The 13,201-nt window shown below is 42.4% G+C and overlaps 1 protein-coding gene across 1 annotated transcript in view; it reads right to left on the bottom strand.

Moving 5' to 3' along the window:
* The window catches only part of LOC143157247 (vasoactive intestinal polypeptide receptor), a 122,804-nt gene that overhangs the window by 9,051 nt on the left and 100,552 nt on the right, over positions 1-13,201 (bottom strand). Inside the window, exons 8-11 of the mRNA XM_076332035.1 lie at positions 11,478-11,538; positions 8,986-9,055; positions 5,879-5,970; positions 849-978 (exon numbers count right to left, since the gene is read on the bottom strand). Of these exons, the coding sequence (XP_076188150.1) occupies positions 849-978; positions 5,879-5,970; positions 8,986-9,055; positions 11,478-11,538 (353 nt within the window). The remainder of the gene's footprint in view (positions 1-848; positions 979-5,878; positions 5,971-8,985; positions 9,056-11,477; positions 11,539-13,201) is intronic.

Here is a 13,201-nt window from a genome sequence, read left to right as displayed (position 1 = left end):
ATGCCAGATGTGAAGTGATAATGATGTAGACAGGGACGTTAACTCATTCACCACTGAACAAAGCATGCCACTGACACGTGTATGGTACATGGTGACAGATAGATCCTGCTTGCAGGCTGTGAGAACACAAAGTGACTACAGCTGATTAATGGATGGATGCAATGGGATGAAATACATCAGTAAGTGCTTCTTTTCATGCAACAGCAGGGCCAGGGTTAACAGCCCAACATGGGAACTGACTGAAGTGAAGTGTGTGGGAGGGTCTAAGAGCAAACTTCATCAGGGCTTCCTGAAGATTAATGCAGAGGACAGCCCCATTATCCATCCTCGTGGGGAACCTGTCTCCTATACCAATGAACTGGAATCCTGCTTGAGCAGGATCTACAGGCAGGACTTGGCTTATTAACAGAGGAGACAGTTCATGCAAGTCAACTGGTTGAAGACAGACGAGGCTCCTATTAATGGCCAGAAAGACATTCCTTCCAAAGGCAATTTATCTTATCTTACACCATGTCAATAATATATAAACTGAACCGAGGTGCTCATTTTTCTCCCTTAAGTAAAAAAAAAAACAGGGTTACTAACTTATAGAGGTACATTTTCTTTTCAGGTGCCTAAAATGAGGAGAGAGAATCTCCTTCTGGAACTCCAGGAGGCAAAATATACCATTATCTTCCATCCTGGCCAAGCTGGAGTGAGTAGCTTTTTCCCCAAAAGGTATAACAGCAGTATTGCGCATGTCCAGGAAAAACCCAGCTCACATGCTTGCTTATTCCCTTGTCATGCTTGTTACACTTCTCCCTGCTGATAGTCCTGGTGATTGACCGGTGGCCTAAAGGGTGGCTTACCTGGAACGACCCAACCACAAGCTCAAAGACCAGCTTAACTTCTGCTTTGAAATTGTCAGGGAAGAAAGCAAACATGATGTAGTGAATGCCAAAGAGAGGGATCAGCAGCAAGGTGGACTTGGCCAGCCTCCTGTTGGAAAGACAAACATGAGTCATAACGGGAGAGGGAAGAGGAGCTAAAGGGTAAGCTGATGAGAAATCCTGCAGCTGAGCCCTGTGCAACCCCGAAACTTTAACTTGCTGCAGTACATATTTGCTGATTACCTGGATGATGATGGTGTAGCCTGTATCATGCATGTTAAGTACCTTTGTTTGCCCTTAGGAGATGTGATATGGGCCACTTACCCCGAGGTCTTGGGAACATCCAGCCTTTCAACAGCAGCCTCGAGTGAGGCAGCATCAGGAGGCTGCCCTCGCCCAGAGGGAAGATGTGTCTGGGGTAGAGGGAAAGGGAGGGAGTTGAGATAGCTCCTCACAGCCTAAAGCCCCCAGGATCCCTCTGATGACCTGGGCTGGGATGCAACGATATGTGGAGCCAGACCCTTGGCTGGGCACAGTCAGTTCACGCTAACCAAGGACCGTGCTGGGATCATTTCCACAGGCTTGCTTTCCTCCTCATTAACAGCTCTCATATAAATATATATGTGCCTCTAGCTGAGGCAGAGTGATCAGCCCTAGATTATTTCTCCTTGGCCTGCAGACTGCAGATGGCTGGTGATTTCAGATGTGGTGACAACATAAAATGTGACATCTTTATTCCCGGTAACTTCAATGGAGGTATTTCTTTCTCTCTTCTTCCCCTCCCACCGGAGATCTTTTTTATCTCTACAAGCTAAATCATCATCTAGTGCTGTCTTTGTTTGCTTGGGATTTCTGAAAATTACAGCTTCTGGGAGAGAAATGGTATGTTTAGCTCAGAATAATGACAGGCTATCGCACAATGAATGTCTCCAAAGGAGGGAGATGAACAGTATTAGTGCTTAATGGCACCAGGCTGGGTAATCACAGGTCTAATTAGGAAGAGATGATAATTTATTAAGTCTAATCATTATTAAAATATAGTTGACAGAAATAAAATGAAATCAAGGACTTAAGGATGCTTATGGGGGTTTTGGCTCCCTTGGTCACCCATATCCTCCCATGTCCCCCTCTCCCAGAGGCTTCTGGAGGAACTGAAGCTAAGGCTGGGATGTTGGAAATACTTGTTCTTCCATCTGCAAACCCTTCACCTCCAAAGTCCCATCAGGCTCAGTCCCTCCAGACCATCTTCATTCATTTGCCATCTGCGTAAGCCCGCTGGGACGGCTGATGCGCCAGCTTTATGCAGATGATGCTCATCACTGTATCTCCCAGCAGACCCTTCCAGCTTTCCCTGGGCCTGGCCCAAAGACAGTTTGACTTTAAGGCTGTGGTTGGAGGCTGTGGTTCCCCAGGGAATACCTGGTGGCTAAAAAGCACCTGGCTGCAACTCATTCCAGGCAAAATGAGTGCCTGTAGGAAGCCGAGGAACTTTCCAGGAATTTGCCTTTCCTACCACATCCCTCACTAGCGGGCACATACCTGCTCATAGTGAGCAGATCCAAAATCTGAGCCGTCTTGGATGTCTTGCTCTGCCAGAGGACTGTCACTGTCATTGGTGACCATCAGGGTACCATGTTCCTCCCTGTCAGAAGCAGCTCTGGCCAGTGTGACCCACACTAGTATGATCCAGTCCTAATTCCCCCAGCTCCTGACATACGAGAAAGCAACTAATTTTTTAAGGAGATCACAGTTCAATGAATATTAATACTGGCTTTGCAGAGGTCCCTCCTCTCTCCCCAATCTTTCAGCAACAAGTCAACCTAGAGGAGATCGATGTGATGCTACCTTCATGTACCATATTCATAGAGAGGCTGTTTGCAACCTCCAATGGATTAGAAAATTTTACCTTATCACTGAAGGCAATATCGGGGCCTCAGTTATAGCATTTTCCCTCCTGGCTGGACTGTGGCAATAGACGGGGCATAAATGCCAAACCTTAGGAGCCCCCTCCTCCGGTTTGCACAACACCCCAAACCAGTCTCTTGCTCCCAGCGCTGAGCTTCCCCAGAATATTGAGTGATGTTTTAGATCTCAGTTTGGCTTCAAGGCAAGGGCCCTATGGTCTAGTCCTGTGATATTTAAAAGACTCCCCCCCTAAACACTGCAATGAGGAGAGTCATCTTCCCCAGTCATGGTGTAATTTCTCCCAGGAAGCTAAAGCCTGGCTGTGCAGGAGGCAGAACTGCTTGGGAGATTGTCCAAAGCTGTTTAAAGCTACCTGTTGGAAGCCATGGTTTCTCAAAGAACTCATTACTTCCACCCCCAGCACAGGTAGACCTACCCTCTCTGACAGATATACATGGTGACAGATAATTTAGGGAAAACACGTCTCCACTAGCCTGCACGGAACCTACTCCTCTCCTTGGGAGCGGATAAGAGTGAACCAACATTTTAGTCATGCTCCTTGAACGCATAATGGAAACGTTACCCAGAAAACTTTGATGATAATATTGATCTGTGTACATGTACAAAATAGAAAGAGATGAATTTTGCTCAAGATTTCTGTTGCAGGAAACAACTTCTATTTGTCTGAAATATTGCTGTCCCATTGTTGCATGCCTCTGTCATTTCCAGAAGACTGTTCTGGGAGACTTGTTTTCACAGTTTCCAATACATTAAAGCCCGGATCACTGTCTGTAGCATTACTGAGTGAGTCAGCAGCGCGCCTCAACTTCCAGCCTGCAGCTAAACTGAAACTGGTTGGAATTGAACAATACTGCCAACATGTCAACGTGTTATTTTTTTATAAAATAAACAATATAAAATAAACAGGAGAAGGAGGGAGAAATGCAAATGAGAGACCCCTGGTATTGTTAGTTTAAAACATACTTATTTCAGATTTGGCAGGAGGAACCCACACATATCATTAGCAGCAGGTTTTTGCTAAGATCTCTTGGGTCCTACAGGCCAAACCCCTGAAGCTAGCAGCAGCATTTCAGGTAATAAGGGAATGACATGTAAAAGAATCCAGGTACCTACAATTGCAGATCACATGCCTAATGGCATTTATAAAAGGGACTGGACCCCAGATGTCTCTACAGCTAGCTGTCTAAACATTAAAAACTTAGGACGACACTGAGAACTCCCCTCGGTGAGATCCAGCCCTCAGATTGGGACACTTAATATTCATTTCCATAGGAAAATGTGGTGTCTTACGTTCCACTGCAGTCAATACAGTCAACGGAGACTTCCAGGTGCCCCAGAGAATCTGGCTGGTGGCTAGCTGCCACTGTATAAGGGTACAAGTCTCCCATAGGTTCTGGGTCCTATATGCTAGGTCCAGGCAAGTATCTCAAATGTCCTAAAGCATCTCATATGGCTTGCACACCTATAAGTGAGCAACTGATTCATGCCCTAATGGAACGAAGATATTTTTCCAGGTGGAGGAGGAAGGTGAGGGACTGAAGATGTGAAGATCGTTTGTACTTCAGCAGTGCCTCTTGTTTGGCAGGCCAGTGGGGGGAAGTCTGTGTTACTTACTGCCCTGGCGTGCTACGTTTGTTTACAAGGCTAAGAGAGCTTTCCTGGCAGCTCCCAATTCATTGGAAAATGTGAAGTAAAAAGCCCTGAACCCAAAGCTCAGCATGACCTCCGAGGTAATCTGGGCATAACCCTTCCGATACGTGTTGGCAGCACTTCTGCTGACATGAATGGGAGCCAACTGCTCCAGGCTGCTGCTAAGTACTAGAACATATTTCAATATGCTGATTTAATCTATGTACCTGGCCAAATCTGTTGCAGTCCTGGGGGTACAAAGATACAATGCCCAATTGGAAATACATAAAGGGAGGTGACAGAAAGCACGGGGTCTGGTAATGTTGTCGTGTTACGATGACAGAAAAAGAGGTAATTGGCTCTGGCTGCTGCAGGGAGAAGTTAAGGTCAAATACTGGAATTTCCTTTCATAAATCTGAGAATCTCTCAAGGTAGATGAAATGCATAATTTACCATCACCAGAGAGAAAGACTCAGTGTCATGGCTGGTCAGTATTTAAGGACCAGATTGATATTGTCTTCCATCTTGCAGAAAGATGAACTGAGCTTAGATTCTTCAGGGTACCAAAGTGCACAGCTCCCTCCAAAGACAAAGAAGATTTGTGAGCAGTGACCATGTAGACACTGGACTCTTTTCTTTTCAGTTCTTTTCTAGGAAACATTGAATAAATATCCAAGACAGTTGAAATGCTGAGCCAGGACAGTGGCAAGAGTCAAAAATAAGCTGGTCTGAACTTTTATTTTGTTTGTATTGAAGCCAGAATAAATCCATGCAGATAGACAGATATCTTGCACTCTTAAAATACTGCAACTAAGACCAGTCTTGGCCACTGAGACAGGTGCTGATCTCACTTGCATGTTGTTCATTATAAAAAGCCCCGTTAAGGTCAACCTTACATCCCTGGAATAAAAGCATTACATCAAGCAAAACTTCTGAGACAGTGCTACTTTTCGACAGTGAAGAGAAATGCATTGAATTAATCCAACCTAGTTTAGGGGTCTGCTTTAAGATAAGGAAAATTTGCCACAGTTTGTACTGAATGTACTAATTTTCTAGATCTCTCCTTCTTTTAAAAAGGGAGCTGAGGGTAACTAATTCAGAAAAAAAGCCTGTATACTGAACTACTCTTTGTTCTCCATAAGGGTCCCTCTGCCTTCAGAATCCGATAAATATTTAATATACAAAGAAAAATCCTATTTTGTTTCATGATCATTACTGTTGCTCTCACTTCTTCATCGTTAATCCCAGGAGAAAGCCTTCTTGCCTGTCTGTTCAAACTGACATAAAACATGCCCAGCTGTTTTAGCAAATGCCCCATTTCCTGATTTCTGATCAGCTTTAATCAATTAACAAATAATTGATTCTGATCAGTGCAGACAGATGCAATACTGAACTAACAGCCAAAAAGGTTTCCCCAAAACCATACAATACGGTTAAAGAAGTCTAGGACTTACGAATATTGGCTGGTTTCATTGTGTCCAACGTCTGGGGAATGCAACTTCTGGACTAAGATACGGATGATGCAAATGAAGAGGATGAAGTTCACCTGTTGGGATGGGTAGAAAGGAATCAGAGAAATAAAAAATTAGTATTTTTGTCCAGTGAAAAGAGTCGATCATTAGAGGGGAGTTCCTTTCACTGCAATATATTTGCCATGGAGCAAGCTGTTGTTAAAAAGCCATGAGCAGAGAACCCCACTCTGGGAGCACATAGTAAACCGACACAGGATGGCAGCCATCTTGGGCCTGACATCAGCCTGCTTGGGACTTTGTGTCATACATCCCAAGTATGATGATGTCAAACCCATAGAGCACAGCTATGCACGACGTCCTGCTGCGTGGGGGAGTGCCGACGACAGGGTGGGAAAAGAGCCTTGGGAGTTAGCGGAGCGACGGACGTCAAAGCCCTCGGGAGACGGTGACATGGGACCGGCTGCTGAGCATGTCAAAGACTGAGGTGGTGAGCCAAGGAAACCAAAAACACAAAGCAGTATCCACTCAAGCAGGCCTCTACTGAATGCTATTGGGCATGTCTTCTCTGGAGAGAAGCTGGACACCTTGTATAGCAAGGGATAGACCTCACCGACACAGCGGAAAACATTCTCTCCTAGGGCGTTAGACCAGAGGAGTCTAGCTAATACCTAGATTTTAGATGGTGTTTTTCACTCAGAAAATCTCAAAGTGCTCCACCAACACACTCAAGCAATGTCAACCTTATTTAATAGCAAAGGTGTAGAGATAGGAACAGCAGTTTCCTAAAGGCACGTAGTAGATGGCATGAGTTGAATGCAAATCTACTTGCTTTTAAGGTCCTATCCATTGAATCACGCTGTTATTCAAGCAACATATACAATAGAAAAGCAATGACAGATTTCTATGGACTTTGTTTAGTTTTAGTTTGGCACACAACCTCTTTCTTTATCCTTTCATGGTTAGCGAATGCACAAATGATTCTGATTTTCAGAGACTCAATGGCTGGAAGGGATTGTGTTAACCAGCCAATCTGATTTCCTGCAAAAACAGATTGTAAAATTTCCTCCAGCAGTTCCTACATGTATCTCCACAACAGGTGAATAAAGTCGACTGAAACACATCTCTCAATTAGACACTCACTCTTTTTTCAAAGGCTATGAGCGCTTGGAAATTAATTGTATTTCTTGGTTATGATGCATTGCTTAATAACTTTTTATCTATCCCATGCCATTTATCATAGTTTCAGTTAATATTTATTTGCTTATAAAAATGGTTTGCGTCTGACTTGGTGGCAAGTAAAATTTATCAGTTCAAAACAGTATTATCTACATCAATTACTCTAATGAGCATTGATAGCACACAAGCTGCAGCACTGAAGGTAAGATTGGAGCCGTTAAATACTGACTGTGTTGGCTCGTAGTGGTCGAGAGCAAACACGGACACAGGGCAGTGATGAGTCAGGTGGAGTATGACTTAAAGGCCTAGTACAGTCTTAGCATTGCATGGTAGAAGATATGGCTATCAAGCTACTGGAGGAGTTGTTTAGTTTATTTTTCAACCTAGAGTATATCAAAGGCGCTTGATCTGTTCCCAGTGCTTAATATCTTATATCTTACATATCTTATATATCTTATATATCTTTTATATATCTTATATATCTTATATATCTTATATATGTATTTCTTCCTTCCATTGAGATCTATGCTTTATTCCCATGGATATGGAGAAAATGTTGCATTCCTCCCTGAAGAAACCTGCTGTTCATCAGATAGCGGTTATCATGCCCTTCCTCTGTGCCAGATTTATATGATATCTGCAGAAGGAAAATCAGAAATTGCTTGGTAAATTTTGTTTGGCAATGAGGAAATAATTTATTGGCCAAAAGAAAACACAGACTTATTGATCTGAGGAGAACAGGGTGTATTTCTTTACCATAAGGTTATCTCGGGAAAGGGAAATACTATCTATAGCTTTATATAATGACATAAATATTTTGAGATGTGTCATCTAAGTATTGTATTTCTTTTCAGTGAGGTGAATAGAGTAAGATGTAATTATTCAAACTGTTTCAGTTTGGAACCCCTGTATGACAAATGCTACAGAAAAAAAGTCTTCTTGTAAAGGTCATCATGTACGTGGAATAAGACAAATATATGTCTAAGAAAAGATTTCTGTTTAAAAGAGATATATTTGGTCTGATTTCTGTTGCATTCTTTTTCCTCCCTTCCCACATACTTGCCTTCATTTAAGAAAACTCAAAGCTAAGTTTAACTCAAGTTCATTTGATTTCAAGTTTTGGCTTGATACGTGACAGAGGAAACACGTAATACTCAACAAGGATGGAAGGACTCAGAGTTCCTCAGAAGTGTCATGGTTTCTATGGTCAGAATTGATCATATCCCGAGAAGTAAGAAGTCAAGCACTTCTGTTGATTTATCTGGAAATTAGCCAGGCTTCTCAAGAACTTACTTTAAAAACACATAGCTGGAATTCAACTTTGTACTGGATGCTATAACAAGAGGCAAATATCTGGGGGAATTCATCTAACCTCTTTGTATCTAGGTAGAAATTTATGGCAGGACTCATCCCATTTCACTTTATAGTGTTGACATCTACAACTGAACAAGTCATCCCGGGCTCTGCATATGGTCAGCTCAGAGAAACAAAAACATTCATGGCACAATTCATCTGATCGAATTTAGATATCCACTGATTCATTAGACAAGATGAGCCTTTCCTGGATCTCTAACCATGTTCCTCAACCTCCTCTGGCTACACACACCCATGGCTACTGCACCAGAGTGCCCAGGGTGACTAGCTGAGATGGAGGTGGTCAAAGTTAAATCAAATGAGCTCCAGCTTGGTTGTTTAGACACTCAAGCTCTTCCCAGGGTCAATGCTTAAAGGTAAAGATGTTTATCCAGAGGGTGAGCTTCCTCATCCTAAGACAGACATTCAATATACAGCTGGATTTTATCTGACAACGCATTTTCCATGGACATTTACATAACACTTTGCAACACCCCTTTACCCCTCCCACTTAGTATTAAAGATGGCTTTGCAGCCAGCAGAATGTGCTGATACTTTACCAAAATAGACACCAAAATAGGAGTTTTAATGATCCACCAGAATGGGGATTCCACTATTTCCTCCCAGCACCTAAAAAGAAACAAAACCAGACTTAAAACATCAAGTAAAGCAAGCAAGCAGCTATGTAACCTTCTCAGATACTTGGTTTCCCTAAATGCTAAAGATGGTTATGCTAGGTTATATGAAGAGGACTAAACCTGGTGTGCATGAACTGGAAAGGGCTGAAGACTTGCTTTGCAGTGGCTTTGAGCACTGGTAGGTAGCAATTGCCCCAGATATAATCCTGTGAGCTCTTTTCCCCTTGGTAGTGGAATGGGCTGGAGGATGTTATCTCAGGGTTAATGTAGGGGAGGATGGTGATTCACTTTGTTTCTCCTACACTGAGGTCTGCTACAAGGAAATGCTATCAGAAACCACAGATTCATGAGGCCTCCAATGTTATCCGCCATCATACATGGGGGTTTTGTTAAGCACAGAGCAATTGGCACCATCAGAAAAAAAAACACATGCCCTTCTGAAAAAGATGACAGACAGCCTATGGTGGGATTAGTCAGACTAAATCTAGCTAGCTGCTTCTGAGCTATGCATCTAGTCAGACAAGTCCATAGGGTCCATGGTGTGATTTATTTCATCCTGAAGTCAGAATTGTCTGCAAACCACACCACTCACCTAGGTCATCTGGAACTATATTTTAAAGCCAACAAGGAAATGACAGAATAGGAATGACGTGGGAATGACTAATATTGCTTGGGACACATTTATCTGCAGACCTCACAAGAGACAGGTGATCGAAGGTGCATTTTTAGGAGAGCGTTCATGAAAATCAGTCTGCATTCATGTTTGAAGTAGATTAGTGGAACCCATTGTAGACAATTTCACCTGGATTCAGCTCATCTAATTCAAAATGTTGACAGCGTAAGTAATGGTAGATGAAGAGAGGCACTTTTAGGGCACAGTTCCTGAGACCTATTTTAGGCATCAACTTTAGGATGAAAAGAATTGCACTCCATGGACTACAACGACTAAATCTCCACTAGCTATAAAACGAGACTAGAGTGAATTGCTCAGATACAGATGCTTATACTTAGTCAGGTGCATGCTACCCTTTCACTTAGAATTAAAGTGGCCCTAATTATGTCTAGTGCACTTCATTTTTAAAGTAAATTCAGGCAGTCTGAAGGAAGGTCACTTTAATTGGGAGTTAGAATGTTTAAATAGAGGCTTAATGTTGTTTAACCAATCTTACATAATTAGGTTTTATTTAATCTGGATTAATTTCCTGTAATTTTTCTCTGTAGGTAATTTTAGTATGCCAAAAAAATCTATGTTAGGTATTAGCATATCCTGTAAATTCACACTCTATCTTACTTGGCACAAAAATGTAGAGCTTTAAAGCCTCCAGAAAATGCAGAGAAGTCTGTATTTTTATTAAGAATTGCTACAGCTGAGTTGGAATATATAGTAAGAATAATTGGTATCCAAACCGGTTAAATCCTCTGGTGTCTATCTCATTGTAGAGGCTATTTATTAACAGAGTAAATAGGGTCAGTTTTATGCAGATAGAGTGAAACCGTAAAAAAAGTCAGTAGCCCTCAGGAAATGTGTTAGCATGACTATAAATCAAAAATGCAATGAGAAATCTGAGCCGCTTCTCTCACTGAAGTAAGGACAAATCAGGACACATTTGGAGAGGGAGAATGCACGGGAGAAAAGGGAGTTAACCATATACTGCAAATGCAAGAAGCGAGGGCATGCACAGTGAGTACATAATAAGCACCTGATTCTGTAACTCTCTGGAGTGTTTTCCCATAAAAGCCTTTCCAATTACTGTAGTTTGACTGCTTGAGTAAAAGCATGAAGGAGGACTGCAGGATCAGATCCTATTTACTTGCATATATCCTTGGATAGTTCTGATATCTACCTCATTTACTTAGCTGTATTCTATCTGCTTCTTATATAAAATATCAGAGGCTGCTGCTAGGTTAAAGAGGATGAAGAACAGATCCTAAGATCTGCCTGGGGGAAAAAAAAAAGAGTTTTTAGACTTTTTCTGTGGGAGAGCTAATGGGTGTGTTTATTAAGTATCATCTGCTGCATGAGCATATTTAGGGTCAATCCTGCAGGATGCAAAGCTCTACTCTGAGCATGGGGCAGCTGCTCAGCTGGTGTCTTTGTTATACACAGGATCACGGAGCCAAATGCGACCATCAGGGTCTGTTCACAAATTCCCTGCAAATATCCTGACCAAGGGATTGGGAAACAAAGAAGATGAGTGACTGGCCTAAGTTGACGTAAACCGTGTGTCCTCAGGGAAACCTTGGAGCGTTTCCCGGTTCATGGCGGCAGGGGAAAGCCTCTGCTCTGCTCTGACTGCCGTTGGGGTTAGGGCAGGATGGCTGGGTTACTAAAACTGCAAGGCTTTCCTTGGCCTTCCTTGGAGATAAAGGAAGGAAGAATTAAAAAGGAAAGATAATTGAGTCCACAGGCTTACCCAACATCGAAAAAGTAAATCCTGACAATAGTCCAAGCAGTGATGAACATGGAGGGTGCACCTGACAAGAGAAGAGATGGTGTTACTGTCAGAAATCATTATCAATGTTTTCAGGCCTGTTCTCTCCCACTCTCCATCTCTCCTGAGTGACTGAGGTGATGCCTTCCCTCAAGAGTGGGCAAATGCTTCACGTTTTCAACGCTCACATGCCAAACAAGCAACATGTTGCCTTTCTCTCCCACTGGCCATGTAAGATGAGTTTCCTGTAACTGCTCCCTAGCAGATTTATCTTCCTGTTGCAGTGCCCCCAACAAAACTCCTGATGGTGAAATACAAGGAGTAGGAATCACTTTAGACATCTGCAGTGTGGACACCTGTATCTAAGCCAGTCACCACAGGCTCTCTTTAGCTTCAACGGGGAGAAATATGTACTTCTAACACACAGGTCATCTGAGCTACTTTAGATGTTTGCTTTAGGACAAGAAATATGCCCTTGGACTCCCTTGACTGTATTGCCTGGACCTCCACTGGCCATAAAGGGAGCCTGAAGTGACAAGTTCACATGTAGATGTGTGTAGCTGGCCAGATGAACCTGCCTCTGCTCCTCACTCTATGATCTTCTGCCTGACTAGGGTGGTCTTGTTCCGTCCTTGTGGTGCCTCTTTTCTCTGTCTCTTGTCTTTGATTAGATTTAGATTGGAAATACTCCAGGAAGGACATGTCGCTTTGTTCTGCGTTAGTCACAGTATTGCGTGTTGTTTATTACCAGGGATTTCTGAGTGCAATGGTAACAAAACCAGTAAGAACTGTAATGAGTGCGTCCAAATTATTAATTCCTGCATGATCCATTTCAGATCCATCACGGATGCTCTTGCAAATGATGGATGGCTGAAAGGCCAAAAGATCCTTCAAGCACCTGTCATTTTCTTGAATTGCCCTTCCTCACCCAAGCAACCTCAGAATACATTACGAGTGCAAGAGATTTCCTTTGATTAAATCAAAGGAAATCATTAGCTTCATACATTTTTCTTTAAAATCTGCCAGCTCTACTGTGCTGAAAAAGGGTACCTATGCACAAGGCAGGTTTAAAGAAGGTCTGACCTGATTAACTGCATCTGAAACAAGGCCTGCTAACATCATCTCTTCTTATGCTTATAGCATGGAGAATTGTCTCTCTTCTGCAGTGTGAACCCAAGTGTCACTTCTGTCACTTTCGATGCAAGTTACTCTATGGCTAACTGATCAAATCCGGAGTCCAGGCATACCCCTGTCCATGACACAATTTTATTTTTATTTTTCTTTTCAAGATTCTTCCCCGCTCTAATTATTTCTCAGTTTCAGCTATCGAGAGCATGCAATAGAAAGCCATTTTGTTTACGTACACATAAATCTTCAGCTAAATGGCTTGAAGGGGAAAAGAGATCTCTGTTTTCTCTTTGGGGAAAGAAGAGAAGTTGATCTGGTAGGATTAATTTGCATAAGTTAGCAATTCAGCTCTGAGTTACCTTGTGAAGAGTTTAATTCTGTCTTCCTTGGAATTTTCTAATTTTATTTTATTTTATTTATTTTATTTTATGTGTTTGAGACTTGATTCACATTAAAGCTGGAGAAATCACAAATGCAGTGAGCAGAAGGTTATCAGCATTAGCACACAGGTGATGGGATCTCAGGATAGCTAGCTGGCCCGAATTCAATAAGACAAAGAGAGAGTGATGGACTGCAGT

This window comes from Aptenodytes patagonicus, chromosome 2, assembly GCF_965638725.1.
Source record: "Aptenodytes patagonicus chromosome 2, bAptPat1.pri.cur, whole genome shotgun sequence".
Taxonomy (NCBI): Eukaryota; Metazoa; Chordata; class Aves; order Sphenisciformes; family Spheniscidae; genus Aptenodytes; species Aptenodytes patagonicus.
Note: the sequence above shows the minus strand (reverse complement) of the source record. Positions and strands in the feature narration are given on the sequence as shown.